At 40.1% G+C, this 25,871-nt stretch overlaps 2 protein-coding genes across 2 annotated transcripts in view; both read left to right on the forward strand.

Moving 5' to 3' along the window:
• Nucleotides 1–3,018, forward strand: part of LOC149124592 (phosphatidylinositol 3,4,5-trisphosphate 3-phosphatase TPTE2-like) — a 42,352-nt gene extending 39,334 nt beyond the window's left edge. Inside the window, exons 16-17 of the mRNA XM_089303302.1 lie at nucleotides 1,453–1,533; nucleotides 2,959–3,018. Of these exons, the coding sequence (XP_089159428.1) occupies nucleotides 1,453–1,533; nucleotides 2,959–3,018 (141 nt within the window). The remainder of the gene's footprint in view (nucleotides 1–1,452; nucleotides 1,534–2,958) is intronic.
• Nucleotides 489–25,189, forward strand: LOC103352135 (phosphatidylinositol 3,4,5-trisphosphate 3-phosphatase TPTE2). The gene is made up of 5 exons (XM_089304153.1): nucleotides 489–6,785; nucleotides 8,211–8,303; nucleotides 21,754–21,824; nucleotides 23,955–24,058; nucleotides 25,065–25,189. The coding sequence occupies exons 1-4, from the start codon at nucleotides 6,741–6,743 to the stop codon at nucleotides 24,055–24,057; spliced, it is 312 nt and encodes a 103-aa protein (XP_089160279.1). The 5' UTR covers nucleotides 489–6,740; the 3' UTR covers nucleotide 24,058; nucleotides 25,065–25,189.
• The last annotated feature ends 682 nt before the right edge of the window (nucleotides 25,190–25,871 follow it).

Genomic DNA, 25,871 nt, shown 5'->3' on the forward strand with positions numbered 1-25,871 from the left:
TCCCATGTGCGTGCAGGGCCCAAGGACTTGGGCCATCCTCTACTGCACCCCCGGGCCACAGCAGAGAGCTGGACTGGAAGAGGAGCAACCGGGACAGAATCCGGCGCCCCGAATGGGACTAGAACCTGGGGTGCCAGTGCCGCATGCAGATGATTAGCCTAGTGAGCCAGGGCACTGGCCAGATTATAGCAGCTTTTTCCCCCATAACCTCCCTCCCACCTGCAACCATCCCATCTCCCACTCCCTCTCCCAACCCATTCTTCATCAAGATTCATTTTCAATTATCTTTATGTACAGAAGATCAACTTAGTATATACTAAGTAAAGATTTCAACAGTTGGCACCCACACAGAAACACAAAGTATAAAGTACTGTTTGAGTATTAGTTTTACCGTTAATTCGCAATGTACAACACATTAAGGACAGAGATCCTACACAGGGATTAAGTGCACAGTGACTCCCATTGTTGATTTAACAATTGACACTCTTATTTATGACATCAGTAATCACCCAAGGCTCTTGTCATAAGCTGCCAAGGCTATGGAAGCCTTTTTTTAAAAAAAAAATTTTATTTTCAACATTTAAGTACTTCAAATCTTTATTTTATTACTAATTTTATCCAGAAATAAAATCCTAATTCATTACATAATATATCTTATCAATTTCAGTTTTCAAGTATTCAAGTAATGCAAATCAAAGTATTTTCTTTTGTGGCATCAACACACTTAGGTACTGAGCTTCAACGACAGGGAAAATTTTATTTAAAATAACTGGTACACTTTTCTGCCCAAAGACATAAGACCTAAGACTTAACACTATAATCATGTAAATGGTATATAATAAGAAAATAAAATGGTCCAATATAATCAATGTCTTCTTTTTGAAAAGATTCAAAAACTGATAGCCTTGATATGTGGCTAGATTACGGAAGCCTTTTGAGTCCACAAATTCTGACCTTATTTAGACAAGGCCATAATCAAAGTGGAAGTTCTCTCCTCTCTTCAGAGAAAAGTACCTCCTTCTTTGATGGCCCATTCTTTCCAATGGGATCTCATAGAGTTTCAATTTTTTCTAAAAATTAATATTATCGTCCAGGGCCCTAGGCTGAGGGCCATGGACTAGTGCTGCATCCAACTGGCCACATTGTCTCCAGAGCAGGTTGTTTGTTTTTCTTTTGGTCTCAGTCTTCTCATTTGTATATTGGAAGTGTAGGAAGAAGTGTTGGACCAAATGGTTTCCAAGGGTTTTCCAGTTCTGAAATACTATGCATGTAGGAATAATCAAAGAAGATATATCTTTGATGTGGCCTTTTTAATACTGTTATTTTGAGCAACCTCTCCTCAAAGAATGCTCCCTTAAGGAAATAATGTGTCCTTAGAAACTTAAAAAACATCTACTATGGGAAAGGGAAGGTTGCAGATGAACCATTGTTATGTTGCTTCTTTTTCTATAGGATAGTCTTTCATTCTTTGGACATCAACGAATAGATCAAACCACCAGCACCAAATATCACGGAGTGGAAACTCCCTCTCAAGTAAGTTTTCATTTTAAAGGGGATACTTCTTTGGGAGGAGTGGGTTAAGATTAGCCCCTGACACATGGTTTCACTTTAGACTCTTCTCTGCTGGATGTCAGGCAGTGGCCCTTGGGTGCCCTGCAGCAGGCTTTAACTCCTCCTCAGGACCAAAAGCTGCACCTCAGTGGCTGCCCAGGCTTGAGGAGCAGTGGGTCCTCTCTAAAATATTTGATATTTGTGGTTGTGTATAGAGTTCAGGAGTTGATTACTTTCCTGTAATAGACAAGTCTAATACCTAAGATTCCAGACTCCTAAAGGTTATCTAAAAGTCAGTTGCCTTTGATTTCGCTGTCGAGGAGGAACTGAGTTTTTCCACAAGCCCCTCTCAGGGGAATTCAGCCCTCATAGAACATCACAAGAACTACTTCTGGATGACTTCCATGTGGGAGTGGAGGGGGAGGGAAAGGGAGAAACTATATTTTGATGGTGAAAAAAAAGGATAATAAACATTTTTCAAAACCTCTATTATGGGACTGGTGCTGTGGCCTAGCAGGTGGGGTTGCTGCCTGTGGTGACATCATCCCTTATGGGCACCAGTTTGGGTCCTTACATTTCTTCTTCTGATGTGGCTCTCTGATGTGGCCTGGGAAAGCAGCAGAATATGGCCCAAGTGTTTGGGCCCCTGCACTCCCATGGGAGACTGGAAAGAGGATCCTGGCTCCTGATCACCCATCGACCCAGCTCCAGCCATTTGGAGTGGATGAGCCAATGGAAGAACTCTTTCTCTGTGCCTTTGCCTCTCTGTGACACTGGCTTTCAAATAAATAATACATAAATTAAAAAAAAAAAACTACCAAACAATTCTCTACTTACAAGTATCTCATTTAACAATCCTAACATTCACATGGAGATTGCTAAATTTTTTTGCTTTAAAAAGATTATGAAAATTTTCAAACATATACAAAAAAGAGAATTATACAATAAATCCCTTTATACTCATTGTGCAACTTCAGTGATCACTTTATCCCATAACCAACCAATCATGTTTTATTCATTCCCTCCTCTCTCTATTCAAACTCCTCAACCCTACTCCACGCTGTCTTTCCCAAAACCTGGATTATTCTGAAGCAAATTACAGACATCAGATCATTTTGTCCCACAAATATTTTGATATGACATTTAACATAAGGTCTCAAGAAGAACCCAAAACTCTTACTACCATTTAGCATATCTAAAAATGGTATGCCTTAACAAATCTTAGTTAACAATTTCAAATTTCTAGCTTATTTTTAAATTTTCACAATTGCCTAAGTATCTTAGAAAACTCTGTTTCAGTTAGGATAAAAGAAGGCCCAGACATTTCATTTAAACACCACTTCTCTTAGGTCTCTTTCCATTTCTGTTTCCCAACTATTTTTATTCCTTGTGATTTGTTTATTGCAGAAATCAAAGCATTTATCTGATGGAGTTAACAACAGTCTAGATTTTGTTGAGACATGCTAAGGACTTTATCTTCATTTCCTCATTTAATATTCTCAATAACTCCATGAGTAGGTGCTATTATGAATCCCATTTTATAGATTATGAAATTGAAGTTCAGAGAAATTAACCACTGGAACCAAGTACTGAAGTCTGGATCTTTCAAACTCTGAAGCCCAGTTTAGTCCATTCTGTGGACAGCTTCTCTTCTGTATTGTTCCCCTAAAACCAAAATGAGAGCTGGTTGAGAATTCTTAGGGAGATGTGAATGTAGCTGTGAATGAGAGATTTTCTTTGACTGAAGTGATGGCAACTGAATAGCTACTCTGGGCTTTGAAAGCAGCACATGGTAACTGCCCGCCCTAGGTCTTTCGTTAGATAAAAGAATTCAGCCTTACCCACTAATACTTTTCTCCCATACCTAAGCCAAAAAAACCAAGACACACACACACACACACACATACCATAGTCTGAAAGTAATATACCAACTTACTGAAGTCCATCTTTAATCACACCATTTCCATGCCCAAAATCCATGGTGGCTCCTTGTTGCCATGGCAACTATAATCTGGCTCTCAAGATCTACAGTTGGATTTTTCAAATGTTCTCCACTAAGTGCTGTCACATATCCCATACTCTAACACAGTTAGACCCTTTGCATTTCCCAGCTTTTCAACACTGTGTCCTCATGCCATGAATCTGGTGGCAGGAGTCAAGGGTATGTGAAATGTAGCTCTTTCCCTGACTCTCTCCATACATCTCCTTTTCTCCATTTCTCCTGTAGTCATGCACAGTCTCCCAGACTTTAGTCCAGAACTAGCACGCCATATGCCACACCTGAATATCTTCTGATTCACTGGGGTAGCAATAGAAGGACTCACTTGCAGACTTCAGATCTGAGAGTTCTGTTAGCAAGGCCCCGGGGCAGAGGTTCCTTTATGTCAAGTGATAATTCTTCACCCAATCACAAAGCTTCCTGTAACTCAGTCACAACCTTGCTTCTATCCACACATCAATATGTTGTACAATCATAATTATGATCAACCTATAAGCCAGACCTGACTCCTTCCTGGTTTCCTCCCATAGCACTTAGTTCAATATTGTTTCCTAAGAGGCCGGCGCCGTGGTTCACTAGGCTAATCCTCCACCTTGCGGCGCTGGCACACCGGGTTCTAGTCCCGGTTGGGGCGCCGGATTCTGTCCCGGTTGCCCCTCTTCCAGGCCAGCTCTCTGCTGTGGCCAGGGAGTGCAGTGGAGGATGGCCCAGGTGCTTGGGCCCTGCACCCCATGGGAGACCAGGAAAAGCACCTGGCTCCTGGCTCCTGCCATCGGATCGGCGCTGTGCGCCGGCCGCAGCGCGCCGGCTGCGGTGGCCATTGGAGGGTGAACCAACGGCAAAAGGAAGACCTTTCTCTCTGTCTCTCTCTCTCACTGTCCACTCTGCCTCTCAAAAAATAAAAAAATAAATAAAGGAGGAATATTGTTTCCTAAGGCAGTTATAATGCCACAAACATAAAAAATACCCTGTTTTATAACAGAATCCAGCAAGTGTTCCTTAATATCTTGCTGCCCTTACAAAGCTCTATGCCCTGCCCTCACAATAGGAATTTCTGACTTTCAGCTTTTCATCTCCATCTAACTTGAAGCTTCTGTTGCTTTGCAGCATAGATATGTAGGCTACTTTGAAAAGGTGAAGCGTCTCCACCACTGGACTCTCCCACCCAGAAAAATCCTCCAGCCAAACAAAATCATCATTCATTCAATTCATAGTAAGTGTTTTATGTATAATTGAAAAACTGGGCAGAAGTGACAATGTTCCCATTCTTTGGAAAGATCTTTGGGAAGATTTGCTTGTGGCTATATACATATGAGCTTTACTCTAGGGTATCTAAAGAAATCTTGGTGAGTATTAAACAATTTCAGGGAAGTCAATGGGCATTTTAGCCTAATGAAGTTTTAACACCCATCTCTCAAAGGAACAATGAGAATAGTTTCTCAAAACTCAAAGCCTAAACAGCACTCTGGCCTCAGAATCATACCTTTAGGCATTCAGATCTGGCTAAAAAGCCCATGAGAGCATTTCAGGCATGGAAAGCCAAGACACTGTGGCAAAAAATGGCCCACATGAAAGGTTTCTGTGATAGATCCCAGTGGAAAGAAGGGACCATCAAAGAAGGAGTTACCTTTCTCTGAAGAGAGGAGAGAACTTCCACTTTGATTATTGCTTTGTCTAAATAATGTCAGAGTTTGTGGATTCAAAAGGCTTCCATAGCCTTGGCAGCTCATGACAAAGGCTTGGATTATCACTGACATCATAAATAAGAGTGTCAGTTGTTAAATCAACCACAGGAGTCACTGCTCACTTGCTCCCCATGTAGGACCTCTGTACTTAATGAGTTGTACTGTGAGAATTAATGATAAAACTGGTCTTCAAACAGTACTTTATACCTTGTGTGTCTGTGTGGGTGCAAACTGTTGAAATCTTTACTTAGTATAGAGTTGATCTTCTGTATATAAAGAGAGTTAAAAATGAATCTTATTGAAGAATGAGATGGGAGAAGGAGTAGTTGCTGGGATGGGAGTGAGGGTAGGAGGGCAGGTGGGGGGGAGTAACTACTATACAAAAAAAGTTGTACCTATGAAATTTATATTTATTAAATAAAAGCTTTCAAAAATACTATTTTAGATTTTATTTAAATCCTGTAGAGACACTGCTTACAAGTGTACGGTGGAGATCTGGAAAACAGAAGAAGTAGCCCAGATTTATAATAGTAGTTAGTGGATGTGAAGTCATGTGGAATTTTATGGGCATGATTTCCTTCTTTCAGACTAACATAAAATAGAGGATTTAAAAACCTCAATCTCAGGGGCCAGCATTGTGGCACAGAAGGTTAAGCTATTGCCAACAATGTCAGCAATCCATGTAAGTGCTTGTCCAAATCCAGCTCCCTGTGGGAGCACCTGGGAGGACAGCAGAGGTTGGCCTGAGTGCTTGGGTCCCTGGCAGCTAAGTGTGAGACTCAGATGGAGATCTGGGTGCAGCCTTAGCATGGCCCACCCATGAGTATTGTGGCCATTTTGAAGAAGTGGACCAGTAGATGGAAGATCTTTCTCTGTCTCTCACTCTCTCTCTGTAACTCTGCATTTACAATAAATAAATAGATAATTTAAAAAAAAAAAACAGGAATATGAGGTTTCATGACCCTAGGTTTCGGCTTTCCATGTGTCTTAGCTTTTAGAATGACTCAGAGAGGCCAGTTGGGCAAGTTAAAATTGTAGATAACCAGGCGAGACCTACTGGGATCAGCCTGATTTTGGAATAAAAATAGTCTTTCAAATGGTTGTGACAACAAGAGAGAGGAGCTGGGGAGAGTGAGAGGAAAAAGAATGAGAGGCTTTGAAATGGGTGATGTCTTATCTGTTACTACATGCTTTCTAGGATTATCTTCACCTTTCATTGTCTTTGAGCTCTTCAACTACTTTGTAAGTTGTAGAAAAGTGAAAATGCAAACAACTTTTGTACAAAGAAATGAAACCTGGATATGCTCAGTGGATTGCAATTGGTTACTGACCCATTTGCATCTAGCTGTAGGTTCACTGCATCATTTACTATCTGCCTGTCAGTGTGTGATACTTTGAACCAGCTAGAATATTTTACTGTTTCCTCATTAGTGTGCCTATCTTTTTAATTTTATAAAGGTGTTGGGAAAGGTGATGGAAGTGACCTAAAAATTCAAATTATAACAATGCAACAGACAGTCTTTTCATGCTCATCTTCTAAGAACTGTAAGGTAAGAGAAAGCTTATGAAGTAAAAATTCTGAAGTTTGTTTTAAAGCTCACGTTTAAATCAGCATGTTGGCCTTCCCAAACCATCACTCACCACAAAGGAGATGTTATGTTGCTTTGTAGTTATTACCCAACATGGAAACCAAGAGTTTGGGTGTAAACCAGAGCTAAAATAACCAAATTGCTTTAAAAAAAAAAGGTTTGTTCAGGGTATTTTCTAAAATATATATCATTTTAAATTGTGGCTTTGCCATTCAGGTTCCCACAAATGTTGAGCATATAACCAGTAATCTATCAAGATTTTAATTTCAGATTATGGCCAGCACCACAGCTCAATAGGCTAATCCTCTGCCTGTGGCACCAGCACACCGGGTTCTAGTCCCGGTCAGGGCACCAGATTCTGTCCCGGTCGCTCCTATTCCATTCCAGCTCTCTGCTGGGGCCCAGGAAGGCAGTGGAGGATGGCCCAAGTGCTTGGGCTGTGCATCCACATGGGAGACCAGGAGTAGCACCTGGCTCCTGGCTGTGGATCAGCGCAGTGCGCCGGCCATAGCGCACCAGCCTCAGCAGCCATTGTGGGGTGAACCAACGGATAAAAGGAAGACCTTTCTCTGTCTCTCTCTCACTGTCCACTCTGCCTGTCAAAATAAATTTCAGAGTATTATTATTTTTAGCCATATTTTTTCCTCTTGGTCATTTTACCTTTTACTGTCCAGCACTGAAATTTCAAATTGTAGTGCACAAGAAAATCTCCCAGGAGTTTGTAAAGATGCAAATTCATCATCTGTGCCTCCAAGGTATGATTCAGGAAATCTGGAACAGGTCTCAGCTATCTGTAGTTTTAGCAATGCTCCAGATGATTCTAACTTAATGGTTCTGTGGGTTAGCACTATGAGAAACTATGCAAGCATATGGATGAAAGAGGAGCCCCTTTACCCAAAGCAATGGGACCCTAGTAGTCAATGGTTTGTAAAATGTTTAAGTGATCCCTAAGACTATATAAGGACTTTTGTGGAACAATAAGAAAGCTTCTTTCATGAGCCTAGGAACTGTAAATGCCAACCTGCGCCAATCCGAAGACAGGAGCGAAGAGCTTCCTCTGGGTCTCCCCAGAGACCCTGTACCCAAAGACTTGGGCCATCCTCCACTGCTTTCCCAGACCATCGCAAAGAGCTGGCTCAGAAATGGAGAACCGGGACTTGAACCGGCACCCATATGGGATGCCGGCACCACAGGTGGTGGCTTTCCTGGCTATGCCACAGTGTCATCCCCAACAGTTTATATTTATTAATATATATAGTGAGTTTTCTATAAGGCTATGAGTACTTGATAAATACAGAAAGGCTGGATAAGTGAAAACCATTTCAATTTTGCAGATCCCATCAGCAGCTAGATTTTTAGTTCTGAATTTCATGTATTCATTCACAGATATTTCATGATGTCGAAACTGACAGAGTCATTATTGAATTGTTGAACTGTCCCATCTTATATGATGACGTTAAAGTCAGATTTCTCTCTCGGGTGAGTAATCAAGAAATTACTTCTGCTGTTGTACTTGTTTGCTCTTTTGATTGATTTTGGTTTAGGATGTCTGCTGCTACAAATCCCAAGAGAAGAGATGAGAGACGTCAATCCTTAATGAGGGATGAGAAGAAAGCATCATATCATTAACATATTTTCAAAAAAGAAAAACATACATAATATCAGTTTTTTTGCCTTTTTTTTAAAAAAAATTCTATATAATTCACATGTATTAAGCTCATTTGTGTTTTAAAATTCTACTTGATATATATATATATATATTACTATTCAAAAACAGAAACCAGAGTGCTAAAAAAGATATGTTTTTACTACATAGCAGTGACAACTTCTTTGTTTTATACCTTTAAAATACATTGCCATAAAGTGAATGAGACTTTGCTTTACTCTAATTCATGCTCATTACAAAGAGTATGCATTAAGCCTATATTTAACTTATAAGAAATAAGAATGCCTTTCATTTTCTTTACTTGAACATATCTGCATAACTTCTACTGACCAGCCATAAATTGTTGTGTTTGCATATTATTCTGCATATAACAAATTTATAATCCTCAATAGTTTCAATTCAATTTCCTATGAAATCATCAACCAGAACTGCCATCAGGTAAATATGTTGGGCCACTTAAAATTTATTTCTTGTACCTTCCTTCATCCCCTGCTTGCTGCCTGTTGGAAAAGAATCTCGTAAGTATTTAGATGGTCACTGAGTTGAAACAAGTCACCTGGGTAGTTACCACACTGGCTGGAGGCCTCCTACCTAATGGAGCTGCTCTAAATTCTCACTCAAACAGTGGTTTCTAAGTAGAAGCAATGGTGTAAAGGTCATTGGCCCAGGGCACTTGGGTAACATCCAGCCTTTGATTATGAAAGCACTCAAAATGTCAGATATCTCTATCATCATCAACACTGTATCATCTTCAATAAGTAGGGCTAACTATTCAGTGCAGCTGTTCCTTATAGAAATGGTTGATATTTGTTGAATATGCCAGTAATTTGGTCTTGAGGGCTCTCTGGAGGGTGGCTGTAAACTGTAGCCCGCCCTGACAGGTCTGCAGGTGAGGTGGTCATGGAGGTTTACACTGTGCTTTTCACAGGATGCTTCATTATCCTGGCAGATGCCTGATGCTTAAGTGCCTGCCTGTGAGCAGCAGCTGTGGCTCTCCCAGGAAACCTGTTTTCTTCCCAGAATCTCTTATTTAAAGAATACAAACTTCATGCATTTCATAATTCCAACTTCAGGAACACAGTGATTTATGTCACCATACCCATTCTGCCACCCACACTCCTACCACTCTTTCTCTTCCCTCTCAGTCCCATTCCTAATTTTTTACTAAGGTCTATTTCATTTAACTTTATACCCATCTAATTAACTCTATACTAAGTAAAACATTCAACAAATAGTATGGAAAATAAAAAAAAATGGAAAAAAACAAGGGCTGTTCAAAGTCATTGCATCTCATAGTATCAATTTCACTATTATAGATTACCTTTAGGTGCTCTGTTAGTTACACAGATGAGGGAGAACATAAGGCATTTGTATATTGGGGACTGGCTTATTTAATTAAGCATGATGTTTTCCAGTTTCATCCATTTTTTTGCATACAACAGGAATTCATTTTTTTAAAAAAACTCTTGAGTAGCATTCCATGGTGTACACTGAAGAGTGCCCTTGTGGCTCTTGTTGGACTTTGTCCAATTTGTCCTACCAAGATAGAAACCCCCTAGGAGAAAACCAACTGAAAGTAAAGCCCAGGAGAGAACAGAGGGAGCACACACACACACACACACACACACATGAAGCAGGTTTAAAAAAAAAAAACTATTTGAGAAGCAGAGACATATGAAAGACAGATAGGTCCCATTTGCTGGTTCATGCTCCCAGTGCCCACAATGGCTATGATGAGGCTGAGTGGAAGCCTGGAACCTGGAAGTCAGTCCAGGTCTCCTATTCTTTGACAGGAACAGAATCACTTTGGTTTCAAGGGTCTACCCTAGGTGTAATCAGGAGCTAGAGATGGATATCAAACTCCAGTATGGGATGAAGCTATTTTAACCATTAAACTAAATGCCCACCCCAAAAGTCATTTTGATTATTCACAGATCCATTGAGAAGAGAGCAGCATACCTTGCAGAGTCAACATGAAAGGGGTTGGGCATCCAGGAGATGTTCAGTCATCCAGCCGGTGGCAGAGTCTCAGAGAGAAAAACAGAAATGGCCTTAACAGCCAGGTCAGGGACATGATACAAATAAAAGCCAGGAATTCCCTCTGGGTCAACAACATGGATGGCAGGACCGCAGATCCTTGGACCATCTTCTGCTGCCTTCCTAGGCATATTAGTAGGAAGCTGGATAGGAGGAGGAGCAGTAAGAAGTTGAAGCAACACTCCAACATGGTGTGGTGGCACTGCAAGCAGTGTTTAATCTGCTGCACCACAACACCATTCCCCTAAAATTTTTAAAAGTTATATATTTAAAGGCAGAGAGGGAAGAGTCCCAAGATGGTGTAGCAGGGAAGGAGCTTACTGATCTAGTCCAGGAGAAGAAAGTTTACAAAAAGTGGAGAGAGTTCAGCCTCATGGAAGAGTTAGAGAAAAGAGCAGAGGAAACACAAATTAGAGGGACATGGTAGACTGACATGGAGGGCGTGGATGCCCACAACTCAGGACTCCAGCAGCTGAGAGCCTATGCACCAGTCTTAGAAAGTGAGGTGATACCAGACTACAGCAAACCAATCCGCTGGTGATAAAGTTTCAGGAAGAGCCTAGAAGGAACCTGGTTTGGAGCCCCATGGGTGATAGTGTACCTGCCAAACCAGAGGAGAAAAAAGAAAAAGGAGGGACACATTTTTCCCAATCACTTTAGAATGCCATTCTGTAACAAGCAGATAGATCTGGCACCAATTTGGACATACATTCAGATGCACCAGTTTGTGTCCACCCCCAGCAACCAGCAAACTAGAGACTCCTGACTCTGGTGGGGAGAACTAACGGGGACTAGGAGCTTGTGACTGTGGGAAGCCTCTGTGCAAAGACTATGGAAAAAAACTGAGGATGCGTGGGAGGAATTACAGTGTGGTTAGGAATTATAGTAGGAGACTCCACAAGCTCAGGGCTCCATGGTTACCTGGTGTACAATGCAGGGGTATCTGAAATTACACTGAGGACTGCACAGATCCTTTGTGTTCTTAGGGGTAGAGCAGATGAATATTATACCCACTGGGGCTAGAACTCAGGCACTGGTCTCCTTTGAGGAGAGGATCTCATCTGAACAGAATAAACCTTGCCTATAAAATAATTGGGAGAGATTTACCAGGCAAAACCTGGGTATGTACCTTAGATGTGCCCTTTTACCTGGAGAACTTAAAAGAGCTCCCTGACCGCACCCACTACAAGCCTCTAGATAGTCACTGAAAGCAGACACTTATCTAAAGAGTCATAGTACAAAGATAAAGGCCATCACAGCAAAAAAACAAAAACAATGCTCCAATTGAAGAAACAAGAATAAGGAAGATAACATGACACCCCTAAAAGAACACAACACTTCAATACTATATTGTGAAGATAGTGAGATGGAAGAAATGCAAGAAATGGAATTAAAAAATGATGATAAGATTACATAGAAGTAATCAGAAGCAAATGCATGAACTACTGAAATCTATACAGGACATGAAAGAAAATTGCTCCCTTATCATAAAGTTGAGATCTTAAAGAAAAATAAAATGAAATGCAGAATTCAATACAACAAATAAAAATGCAGTGGAATGCCTGAAACAACAGATTTGGTAAAGCAGAAGAAAGACTTTTGGACTTAGAAGACAAAACACAAGAAATTATACAGTTAAACCAAAAACAAGATGAGGAAATAAAAAAACTAAAAAAAAACACCGTTGGGAATCTACAGGATACTAACAAATGACTGAACATATGGGATCTGGGAGTTCATGAAGGTGTGGAAATAGAGAAAGGATTAGTAAAATAGTAATAGAAGAGTTCCCTAATTTGGAGAAAAAAAGGGACATCCAAATACAGGAAGTACAACACCTAATAGAATGATCAGAAAAGATCTTCACCACAACATAAAGTAAATCAAACTCACCACAGTAAAGCATAAAGAAAAGATTCTGAAGTGTGCACGAGAGAAAAATGAGATTACTCTCAGAGTTTCTCTGATTAGACTCACAGCAGACTTCTCATCAGAAACCCTACAGGCTAGGAAAGAATGGTGAGATATATTCCAAGTACTAGGAGAAAACTACTGACAACCCAGAAGACTATACCCTCCAAAGCTCTCACATATGAATGAAGGTGAAATAAAGACCTTTCCTAACAATCAGACATTCATAGAATTTGTCACCACCCTTCCAGCCCTACAAAAGATGTTTAAGAATGTGCTGCACACAGAAACACAGAAACACGCTCATCACTACGAAAGAAGGTAAAGAAAGAAAATCTCTCAGTAAAAGTTCATGGGAAATTAAAAGTAAAAAATAGGAATATTTTTGGAAAAATGGCAGGGCAAAGTTGTTACTTATCAGTAGTCTCCTTGAATGTAAATGGTCTCAACTATCCAGATAAGAAACACAGACTGGCAGAACCATTTAAAAACAAAACCTATCTATTTACTGCATATAAGAAACACATCTCACCAAACAAGGTGCATGCAGACTGAAATTGAAAGGATGGAAAAAGATATTCCATACCAAAAGAAACCAAAAAACAGATGGTGTAAGACATCCTAATATCAGACAAAATAGACTATAAAACAAAAACTTTTAAAAGAGACAAAGAGGGCCACTATGTAATGATTAAGGGATCAATATAACAGGAAGCTGTGATTATTATAAATGTATATGCACCTAATTACAGGGCACCTAGATATGGAAAAGAAATGTTATGAGATTTCAAGAGAGACTTAGACTCCAATACAGTAGTATTGAGGCACTTCAATACTCCACTTTCAGCATTGGACAGATCAACTGACAGAAACTCAGCAAGGAAAAAGCAGATTTATTGGACACTATAACCAACTGTACCTAACAGATATCAACAGAGTTTTTCACCCTACAGTTGCAGAATACACATACACATTCCTCTCAGCAGTGCATGGATCTTTCTCTAGGATTCACCACATATAAGCTATAAAGCAAGTCTCAGCAAATTCAAAAAAACAGAAATCATACCATGCATCTTCTCAGACAACAAAGCAGTGAAACTGGAAATCAGCAACCCAGGCACCTCTAGAACATATGCAAACTCATAGATACTGAACAACATGCTCCTGAATGAATAATGGGTTATAGAATAATCAACAGAGAAATAAAAAAAATTTCTGGAAGCAAATGAAGATGACAAAACAACCTATCAAAACCTATGGGATACAGCCAAAGCAGTGTTGAGAGGAAAGTTTATAGCAATAGGTGCCTACATCAAGAAATTGGAAAGGCACTAAATAAATGAGCTATAAATGCATCTCAAAGATCTAGAAAACTACAGTAAACCAAAATCAAAACTAGTAGGAAAAAATTAATTAAAATTAGAGAAGAAATCAACAAAATTGAATTCAAAAAACAATACAAAACATCAGCAAATGGAAGAACTACTTTTGAAAAAATAAACAAAATTGACCGATTGTCCCAGCTTACCAAAAAAAAAAAAAAAAAAGAGGATAGAGTAGACCCAAATCAACAAAATCAGAGATAAAAAAGGAAATGTAACAAAAGACACCACAGAAATAAAAAGAATCATCAGAAATTATTACAAAGAGCTATATGCCAACAAACTGGGAAACCTGGAAGAAATGGATACATTCCTGGACACGTACAAGCTACCTAAATTGAGCCATGAAAACATAGAATAACTGCAGACTCATAACCAAGATGGAAATTGAATCAGTAATAAAGGCCCACTCAATAGAGAAAAGCCCAGAACCAGATGGCTTCAATATCAAATTCTACCAGACATTTAAGGAAGAACTAACTCCAATTCTTCTCAAGGTATTCAAAACAATTGAAAGGGAGGGAATCCTTCCACATTATTTCTATGAAGCCAGCATCACCTTAATTCCTAAACCTGAAAAAGATGCAACAGAGAATTACAGATTAATTTCACTAATGAATATCGATGCAAAAATCCTCAACAAAATTCTAGCCAATAGAATCCAACAGCACATTAGAAAGATTATCCACCCAGACCAGGTTGGATTCATGCCTGGTATGCAGGATGGTTTGACATTCACAAATCAATTAATGTGATACATCACATCAACAAAAGCACGAATAGAATCCCTATATTATCTCAATAGATGCAGAGAAAGCATTTGATGATATATAATATCCTTTCATGGTGAAAACTCTAAGCAAGTTGGGTTAGAGGTAACATTCCTCAACACATTCAAGGCAGTTTCTGACAACACCACTTAAGAAACTGGGAACAGATTTTATATAGAGAGGTCAGCGGCAAGATGGCAGAATAGGAAGGGAGCACACTGATAGACCGGGGAGAGAAAGTTTAATAAAAGTGGAGATACTGCAGGTTCAAGGAAGAGTAGGGGAAGAAACAGAAGAAGAAACTCTTCCAGAACTAGTGATTCACAGTGGACCTGCGTGGAGAGTGTGGGAGCCCACAGTTCGGGACACCAGCGGCAGACTCAGCACACCAGCGCTGGAACGCGAGGGGAGCCGAACCTCAATAGCCCAAGACACAGGCAGGCAAGCCGAAAGAGGAGACTAGAGGGAATGACCCCGTGGGGAAAAGTTTACCAGGCTAACTATAAGAGAGAGAGAGAGAAAAAAAAAGTGACTGATACGGACATGAGTTTCTCTCTCTCCGCTCAACTCTCAAAGGCGAGCAAGACAAAGAGCAGGTACCATCTTGGACATTCTTCTTAGACCTGGAAAAAATGATGCTGAAATTCATATGGAGACGCAGGAGACCTCGAATAGCTAAAGCAATCTTGTATAACAAAAACAAAGCCGGAGGCATTACAATACCAGATTTCAGGACATACTACAGGGCAGTTGCAATCAAAACAGCATGGAACTGGTACAGAAACAGATGGATAGACCAATGGAACAGAATTGAAACACCAGAAATCAACCCAAACATCTACAGCCAACTTATATTTGATCAAGGATCTAAAACCAATTCCTGGAGCAAGGACAGTCTATTCAATAAATGGTGCTGGGAAAATTGGATTTCCACGTTCAGAACTATGAAGCAAGACCCCTACCTTTCACCTTACACAAAAATCTACTCAACATGGATTAAAGACCTAAATCTATGACCTGACACCATCTAGTTATTAGAGAACATTGGAGAAACCCTTCAAGATATTGGCACAGGCAAAGAATTTCTGGAAAAGACCCAGGAGGCACAGGCAGTCAAAGCCAAAATTAACATTTGGGATTGCATCAAATTGAGAAGTTTCTGTACTGAAAAAGAAACAGTCAGGAGAGTGAAGAGGCAACCGACAGAATGGGAAAAAAATATTCACAAACTATGCAGCAGATAAAGGGTTGATAACCAGAGTCTACAAAGAAATCAAGAAACTCCACAACATCAAAACACACAACCCACTTAAAAGATGGGCCAAGGACCTCAATAGACATTTTTCAAAAGAGGAAATCCAAATGGCCAACAGACACATGAAAAAATGTTCAAGGTCACTAGCAATCAGGGAAATGCAAATCAAAACCACAATGAAGTTTCACCTCACCCCGGTTAGAATGGCTCACATTCAGAAATCTACCAACAACAGATGCTGGAGAGGATGTGGGGAAAAAGGGACACTAACCCACTGTTGGTGGGAATTCAAACTGGTCAAGCCACTGTGGAAGTCAGTCTGGAGATTCCTCAGAAACCTGAATATAACCCTACAGTTCGACCCAGCCATCCCACTCCTTGGAATTTACCCAAAGGAAATTAAATTGGCAAACAAAAAAGCTCTCTGCACATTAATGTTTATTGCAGCTCAATTCACAATTGCTAAGACATGGAACCAACCCAAATGCCCATCAACAGTAGACTGGATAAACAAATTATGGGACATGCACTCTATAGAATATTATACAGCAGTCCAAAACAATGAAATCCGGTCATTTGCAACAAGATGCAAGAATCTGGAACACATCATGCTGAGTGAACTAAGCCAGTCCCAAAGGGACAAATATCATATGTTCTCCCTGATCAGCCACAACTAATTGAGCACCAAAGGGGAAACCTGTTGAAGTGAAATGGACACTATGAGAAACAGTAACTTGATCAGCTCTTGTCCTGACTGTTGATGTACAACGTAATACTGTATCCATTTTAGTATTTTCTCTTTGTTTTGCTCTAGTACTATTGGTTGAACTCTGTGATTAACACACAATTATTCTTAGGTGTTTAAATTTTAACTGAAAAATGATCCCTGTTAAATATAAGAGTGGGAGGCTGGCGCCGTGACTCACTAGGCTAATCCTCCGCCTAGCGGCGCAGGCACACCAGGTTCTAGTCCCGGTCGGGGCACTGGATTCTGTCCCGGTTGCCTCTCTTCCAGGCCAGCTCTCTGCTATGGCCAGGGAGTGCAGTGGAGGATGGCCCAGGTGCTTGGGCCCTGCACCCCATGGGAGACCAGGATAAGTACCTGGCTCCTGCCATCGGATAAGCATGGTGCACCAGCTGTAGCGCGCCAGCCGCAGCGGCCATTGGAGGGTGAACCAACGGCAAAAGGAAGACCTTTCTCTCTGTCTCTCTCTCATTGTCCACTCTGCCTGTCCAAAAAAAAAATATAAGAGTGGAAATAGAGAGGGAGATGTACAATGTGGGACATGCTCAATCGCACTTGCCCCAAATGGTGGAGTTAGAATCATGCCAGGGGATCCCAATACAATCCCATCAAGGTGGCATGTACCAATGCCATCTCACTAGTCCAAGTGATCAATTTCAGTTCACAGTTGATCACACTGATAGGTGTAAGAGTCAAAGGGATCACACAAACAAGACTAGTGTCTGCTAATACTAGTGATAGAATCAAAAAGGGAGAGAACGATCCATCATGGGAAGCGGGATACACATTAGACACATAGAATGGCAGATTTCCTAAAGAGCACTCTGGCCTCAGAATCAGCCCTTAAGGCATTCGGATCTGGCTGAAGAGCCCATGAGAGTATTTTAGGCATGGAAAGCCAAGACACCCTGGGGGAAAAAAAAAAAGAAGACCTAAATGGAAGATCTCTGCAAATGAGATCCCAGTGGAAAGAACAGGCCATCAAAGGAGGTACCTTTCTCTGAAGGGAGGAGAGAACTTCCACTTTGACTATGACCCTGTCGGAATAAGATCAAAGTCAGCAAACTCAAAAGACTTCCATAGCCTTGGCAACTCATGACTAGAACCTAGGGAGATTACTGACGCCATAAACAAGAGTGTCAAATTGTTAAGTCAACAACAGGAGTCACTGTGTACTTACTTCTCATGTGGGATCTGTCCTTAATGTGTTGATGAAATCTTTACTTAATATATACTGAATTGATCTTCTGTATATAAAGTTAATTGAAAATGAATCTTGATGTGAATGGAATGGGAGAGGGAGCAGGAGATGGGAGGGATGTGAGTGGGAGGGAAATTATGGGGGGGAAGCCATTGTAATCCATTAACTGTACTTTGGTGAAAATTAATATTTACTAAATAAAAAATAAAAAAATAAAACAAGTTGAAAAAAAGAAAGAAAAAAAAGAAACTGGGAACAGAAGAAACATTTCTTAACACAATTGAGTCAATTTATGAATAAACTATTACCGGCGTCCTACTGAATGGGGAAAAGTTGGAAGCATTCCTACTGCGATTGGTTACCAGAGAAGGATGCCCACCATCACCATTGCTATTCAATATAGCCCTAGAAGGTTAAGGCAGAACAATTAGGCAAAAAAAAAAAAAAAAAAAGAAAGAAATCAAAGTGATACAAATTGGGAAGGAGGAAGTCAAACAATCCCTATTTGCAGGTTACATGATTCTACATCTAGGGGATCCAAAAGACTCCACTAAAAGACTATGGGAACTTATAGAAAGTAGCAGAATATAAAGTCAGTACACAAAGTTCATCAGATTTTGTAGACACAGACAATGCCACAGTTGATATTCAATGTCTAAGATCAAACCCATTCACAATAGCACAAGTGAAGACTTCTTGGAAAAGACCCCAGAGGCACAGGCAGTCAAAGTCAAAATTAACAAATGGGATTACGCCAAATTGAAATGTTTCTGTATGGCAAAGAGGCAACTGACAGAATGGGAGAAATTATTTGCAGACTATGCAACTGATAAAGGAGTAATAACCAGAATCTACAAAGTGATAAAGAAACTCCACAACAGCAAAACAGACAACCCACTTAAGATATGGAAAAAGGACTTAAACAGTCATTTTGGAAAACAGGAAATCCAAAGGGCCAACAGACACATGAAAAATTTTAAGGAACACTAGCTGTCAGGGAAATGCAAATCAAATCCACAATGAGGTTTCACCTCAGCCCCATTTGAAAGGCTTTCAAACAGAAATCAACAAACTAAAAATGTTGGCAAGGATGTGGGGGAAAAGGTACCCTAATCCCTTATTGGTGGGAATGTTAACTGGTAAAGCCACTCTGGAAGACAGTACAGAGATACCTCAAAAATCTGAATATGGTCCTACCATATGACCCAGCCATCCCACTCCTGGGAATTACCCAAGGGAAATGAAATCAGTAAACAAAAGAGTTATCTGCACCTCCATGTTTATTGCAGCTTGATTCACAATGCTAAGGCATGCAATCAAATACCCATCAACCAAAGACTGGATAAAGACATAATGGGAGGCCAGCGCCATAGCTCACTTGGTTAATCCTCCACCTGCGGCACCGGCATCCCATATGGGCACTGGGTTCTAGTACCAGTTGTTCCTCTTCCAGTCCAGGTCTCTGGTGTGACTCAGGAAGGCAGTGGAGGATGGCCCAAGTGCTTGGGACCCTGCACTACCTGGGAGACCAGGAGGAAGCATCTGGCTCCTGGCTTTGGATCAGCATAGCTCCAGCCATAGTGGCCATTTGGGGGGTGAACCAATGGAAGGAAGACGTTTCTCTCTGTCTCTCTCTCACTCTGTCTAATTCTATCTGTCAAATAAATTTAAAAAAATAAATAATGGGATACATACATTATGAATACTGCACAGCAGTAAAGAAAAAATGAAATAAGTTCATTTGCAACTAAATGGATGAATCTTGAAAACATCATACTTATATAATAAGTCAATTATAAATAAATCAGTCCCAAAATGATAAATACTATATATTCTCTCTGATCTGTGAGAACTAATAGAGCACCTAAAAGAAAATCTGTATAAGTGAAATCAGCATTCACTTCAAGAGAAGATGACTTGAGCTCCTCTTATCTTGACTGTCGAGGAACAGGTTTTTTTTGTTATTGTTATTTTTTCTTTATACTATTTTTTGAACTCTTAACATTTAACAATACATATTTATATATATATGTATATATATGAAGTCAATTGAAAATAGATCTCAATAAAAAATAAGAGTGCAAATAAGAGAGGGAAGAGGAAGTTTGTAACTGTAAAGCTCTATAATTCTGCATACATTCCTGTGGAATTAATTCTAAGGGTACAGTTTAAAAACTTGTCATGGGACTCCAAATCCCATTAAACTTGATGGTAAAAATGCCATTTTAGTTGTTAAAGTGATCATAGTAAGTGTTAAAGTAACTATATATATATAGGATCAAGTGCCTGGTAATAATAATAGATAGAATTAAAAGAGAGAATGTTCCAACATGAGAAGCAGTCCACACAGTAGACTAACAGAATGACAACTGCTTTAATAACACTCTGACATCAGATTCAGCCCTTAAGATTCCTGGTCTGGCTGAAAAGCACATGAGAATATTTCAGGCATGGAAAACTAAGACACTGTGGCAAAAAATGTTCTACATGAAGGAACTCTGTGAGTGAGACTCCAGCAGAAAGAAGTGGCCATCAAAGAAGGATATACTTTTCTCTAAAGGATGGAGAAAACTTCCACTTTGCTTACACCCTTGTCCAAATGCTGACAGTTACTGCACTTAAAAGGTTTCCAAAGCCTAGGCAGTTCATGCAAAGAGCTTCAGGTGGTCACTGATATCATACATAAGAGTGTTAGTAGTTAAATTAACAACAGGAGTCACTGGACACTAACACCCCATGTAGGACTTCTGCCCTCAGTGAGTTTCATTATGAGTTAACTATAATATTAGTTCTCAGTTTGTGTGTGTGTGCAAATTAACAACAGGAGTCACTTAACACTAACACCCCATGTAGCACTTCTGCGTCAATGAGTTTCATTATGAGTTAACTATAATATTAGTTCTCAGTTTGTGTGTGTATGCAAATTGTTGAAATCTACTTAGCATAGGTCATATGGCAGGTCTGTGTACAAAGTTAAATGAACATGAATCTTAATGGAGAATGAGACTGGCAAGGGGAGAGGGAGGTGGTGGTGGGGTGGGAGTATGGGTTGAAGGGTGGGTATAGTGGGAAGAATAACTATATTTCTAACATTGTACTTATGAAATTTATATTCCTTAAAAATAAACAACAAAAAAAGGGGCCGGTGCTGTGGCTCACTTGGCTAATCCTCCGCCTGTGGTGCCAGAATCCCATATGGGCACCAGTTTCTAGTTCTGGCTGCTCCTCTTCCAGACCAGCTCTCTGCTGTGGCCAGGAAATGCAGTGGAGGATGTCCCAGGTGATTGGATGCCTGCACCTGCATGGGAGACCAGAAGGAAGCACCTGGCTCCTGGCTTCGGATCAGCGCAGCGCTGGCCATAGCAGCCATTTGGGAGGTGAAGCAACAGAAGGAAGACCTTTCTCTCTGTCTCTCTCTCTCACTGTCTAACTCTACCTTTCAAATAAGTAAAAAAAAAAAAGGCAGAGAGAAGAGACTGCCCATCTGCTAGTTTATGTCTCAACTCCCCACAAGAGCCATGGCTGGGGAAAGCTGAAGCTGGGAGCCAGGAATTCAAATCTGATCTCCCACATGGGTTGCAGGGACCCATCACCTGCTGCCTCCAGGCTGTGCACTAACAGGAGGCTGCAATCAGGAGCTGAGTTGGACTTGAATCCAGGCACTCTTATATAGGATGTGGGTGTCCCAAGGGGCATATTAACTGCTATGCCCAAAGCCCATGCCATCCTTGAAATTCCTGATAGAAACAAAAAGTCAAAGCAAGAGCATTCTATTAGTCTCCTTCTTGTGTCTCTAGGTGTATTATGAGGGGTAGAGTGCTGCCTACTTAATGGGTACAGTTCTTAGAGCAATATATAGAAGAATAAAGGAAAGAATCCAAAGGGATTATCCTCTGGAACTAGTTCTTGGTATCAATTTTACTATGAAATTAACCATTTTTTCTTTAACCATGTCTTTTTAGAATCTCCCCAAATACTATGACAAATGTGCATTCTTCTTCTGGTTCAATACAGCTTTCATACAAAACAACAGGTATGGATATAATATAAATCTGATAGAAACAGCTTAACCTTCAATGCCTGTGTGTAAGGTATAATGGCAATTCTTTTGCCAACTGTTATAATCTCGATATATAATAAACCAGAAAATCCCAAGCCACCATTCTTCATTGCATTTGCTCAATGTGATTATTTAAAAACTATGTGAGACTCAACTGTTGCAGGATCCTCATGGGCCATGTCAGAGGACTATGTTCTAAGTTACAAAGGATTAAAATCAGATGCTGAGTGTGGTGATAATGTACTCCCAGTGAAATTCAATATGATTATGCTTAGTACCTTGAATTCAAGATATGGCAGGTCCTCAATAAGTGCTGATCCACGTAGGAGCAATCATCAACCTCTGCTAATCTAAGGCACAATTTCTGGAGGCTCTTCCAAAGGGAGAGCAAGGTCAATGGGGGAGGCTGGATCTGAGTCATGGCACTGATGTAAGGCTGCCACAAAACACACCGGAGTTAGAAGAAAGGTTTATTATTGGGTGGGGGAAGCCCGATGGGCTGGGGAGAGAGCACAAGAGGGTAAGAGAGGAGGAGAGCATAAGAGAGAGGGATCAAGAGAGACAAGAAATAATTTAATAGTCTCCCAATTACACATTTCTCTAACAACTCAATCAGAAAACTTTATTAAAAAGCATTTATTAAATGGATTTGAATGTTATTATTCCAAAGAACATTTTACCCATATATAGAAACTCATTCCTGAATCTAGAAGTCCTCTACTTTGGGGTTTTGCTCTGACTGGGTGAAAAGATGATATCAACATACCCTACAATCCAAAGGAAAAAAGATTTTGAAAATTTTTTAGGTTAGAGTTAAGGTGGTTGCAATTGCACGTGGCTTTATTTGATATTCATCACATCCAACCCTACTCTGCTGGAAACCTGAACTGGCTCTAGTGGCATCCCAAGCCCTACAAGAAGACAGCAGAGGGAACATCAGACACACACTCCTGTATGCATGCACATTTAATGCTTTTTGAGGGCAAATGTTGGATTTCATGGCAAATTTTTATCCATTCGTATCTGGATATAAACAATAAACTTTGATTCATTACATGAGCAAAGTCCCTCAAATAGAGAAACCTGGTGCTACTCCTAAAAAATGGCTGTTACTACAGTGTACAGTTTTGTCCTTTGAAACAATGTGTTCATACTGGAGAAGCAACATTAGATCATTTTTATGTAAGTTTCTAAATATTTCTGTAAGCTTTACATGTACACACTACTTGGCAAAGCAGTTTTTATAGCTATAAGGATTTTTTTAGCCATAAACACCAATGTCATTCTTAAAAGACACTGTATTATTGGGTTTTATTATTGTTTAAAGATTCATTTATTTGAAAGGTGAGAGATAGCTCTGTGGCACAGTAGGTTAAAGCCTTGGCCAAGGAGAGGGAGAAGAGGGAGAGGGAGAGGAGGGAGAGGGAGAGGAGGGAGAGGGAGAGGAGGGAGAGGAGAGATAGGAGAAGAGGGAGAGGGAGAGAGGGAGAGGGGGCAAGGGAGAGGGTGGGAGAGGAGGGAGAGGATGGAGAGGGAGATGGTGACATAGAGGGAGAGTGAGAGGGAGAGGAATAGGGAGAGGGATAGGGAGAGGGAGCGAGAGACAGAGAAGGAGAGGGAGAGGCATGATGTAGGCAACAGATGCCCAAGCCATTGGGCCATCTTCTGCTGCCTTCTTAGGCCATCAGCAGGGAGTTGAAGCAAAAGCACAGCAGCCAGGACTCAAATCAGCACTCCAATATGGGATGCCAGCATTGCAAGTGGCAACTTCATCCACTACACCACAATGCTGGCCTTATTACACACCAAGCCTCTGGTGGACTTGTCATCTATGCAAACAGATGCTTTTTCAATCTTGGATGTCATTAATTCCATACAAGGAGATGCTAAAAGATTTGGCAGTATGTTGTCACTGAGGTACTTGTTAGTGAAGATGAAGGTATTCTGTGAGAGATGTGGAGGAAGCCAAGGAAGACACATAAAAAAGGCTGAGGTTCCAAATGTGGTGGGCAAGGCTTTTCATGAAGACCAAGGGGCTCTACTGCAGGGCTTGACTATTAGCCCTAAAATAAAATGTAATGTGTGCTTGCTTTTCCCCCCAAGGCTATATCTAAGACGAAATGAATTGGATAACCCACACAAACGAAAAGCCTGGAAAACCTATGGCCCACGTTTCGCAGTTGAGATTTATTTCAATACTACATGAGGTAATTATCCTGTAGCAGGTACCCTTTTAAGTGTACCTCCTCTATAACACACAGCATATGCTTCCTAATTGGTGCCACACTATCAATTTGTAGGCACATAAACCAACTTATGTGTATGTATATAATTGTATATAGTTGAGAAATTAATTAAACATTAAAGTGCCAATAGTGATTTTTTAAAAAATTTATTTATTTGAAACACAGAGCAACAGAGAAAGATTGAGTATGCAAAAGAGAGAGTGAGAGAGCATACCTTCCATCCACTGGTTCACTGCTCAAATGGCCACAGGGCCAAGGCCAGGAGCCGAGTACTCTTTTCAGGGCTCCTATATGGATGGCAGGGGTCCAGGCACTTGGGCTATCTTCACTCCCTTGGGCTATCTTCACTCAGAAGTGAAGCAGCTGGGACTTAATCAGCACTCCGATAGGCAACACTAGTTACAAGCAATGGCTTAACCTGCCACACCACAATGCTGACGTATATTTCTTTCCTTTTTAAGTGATATACTTCATGAGAAGTTTCCACCTCATGATGAGATAAATGTGGAACAGAGGGCAAAGGAGCATTAGGTTATCATTCTGGATAACTTTGAGATACCAAACTCTTATATCAAATGATTGATTTTATTGTCTCGTTAATATGTATTTACTTACATATTTTGGGGGAAGTATTCAGATTTTTCAGAAAGCTAATTTCTATTTTCTTCCTCTACTTGATTTGCAAACTCTCTGTTACCAAACATCAGCTCAGCAGCAAAGACTAAAATTTAAACCCAGGGAAGAGAAATGTTTCACACACCAGTCCCCAGCACTGACACTCTATTCTCTTGTTCAAAGCACTGCACAGGTAGCTTATGTGACAAACTTCAGTTACATACACACACACACAGCAGGAGGGTAACAGAATCTTGGTAAACACAGCAAATAAAGAATTATCAGTAACTTTTTTTGCATACAAAAGACAAAAGAAATACTGAATAATCTGTATTGTTTTAAAATCCATCAGCCCTGCGCAGACCAGCTTCATCCATGCCTGAAGAATTCTGTAAAGAAGACAGCCCTGTGGCCACAGGGAATCACGTTTTCTTGACTACTGTTACTTTAAGTACTTTTATTAAAATTCACTTTTATTAAAAATTTTTGAGATGACATTTTTAATTTTTATTAGAGTCAAAGGTTTAATGTTCTATTGAATAAAAAGTTCAAAAAAAAAATAGAAAGACCATAGTGCAGCAGATAAATAGGCAAGGTCTATAATCAATAACCAAGTGAAAAGATGTCCAACGTCACTCATATAAAGCAAATTTAAAAAGTCACAGAAGCATTAATACTATCGGAGCACATAATTCTTATCAATCTTTTGGTCACATTTAATACGAACTTTAACAAAACACTGTATTTGCAACAGAACTGATGCACACAGGTATATTTTTCTTTTAATCCTTTCCATTTCCCTTTCCTTTCCTTCCTCCTCCATCCTTTTCTTTTTTTAACTTTAGCTCCCACATATAAGGGCAAACGTGATATTTGTCTTTCTATGTCCAGCTGATTTTGATCAACATGATGTCTTTCAGTTCAAACCATTTTGCTGCAAATGATACAATTTCATTTTTTATAGCTGAATAATATTCCATTGTGGGTATATGCATGTGTGTTTATCACATTTTCTATATCCAGTCACCTAATACTGGGAACCTTGGTTGGCTGCATATTATGGCTACTGTGAACAGTGCTGCCATAAATATGGTGGAACATGTATCTCTGATAAAATATTATTAATGTTTTTGAGGTATATATCCAGGAGTGGGATTGC

The sequence above is a fragment of the Oryctolagus cuniculus genome, chromosome 9 (assembly GCF_051225735.1).
Source record: "Oryctolagus cuniculus isolate XC-2025 breed Fujian yellow rabbit chromosome 9, ASM5122573v1, whole genome shotgun sequence".
Classification (NCBI taxonomy): Eukaryota; Metazoa; Chordata; class Mammalia; order Lagomorpha; family Leporidae; genus Oryctolagus; species Oryctolagus cuniculus.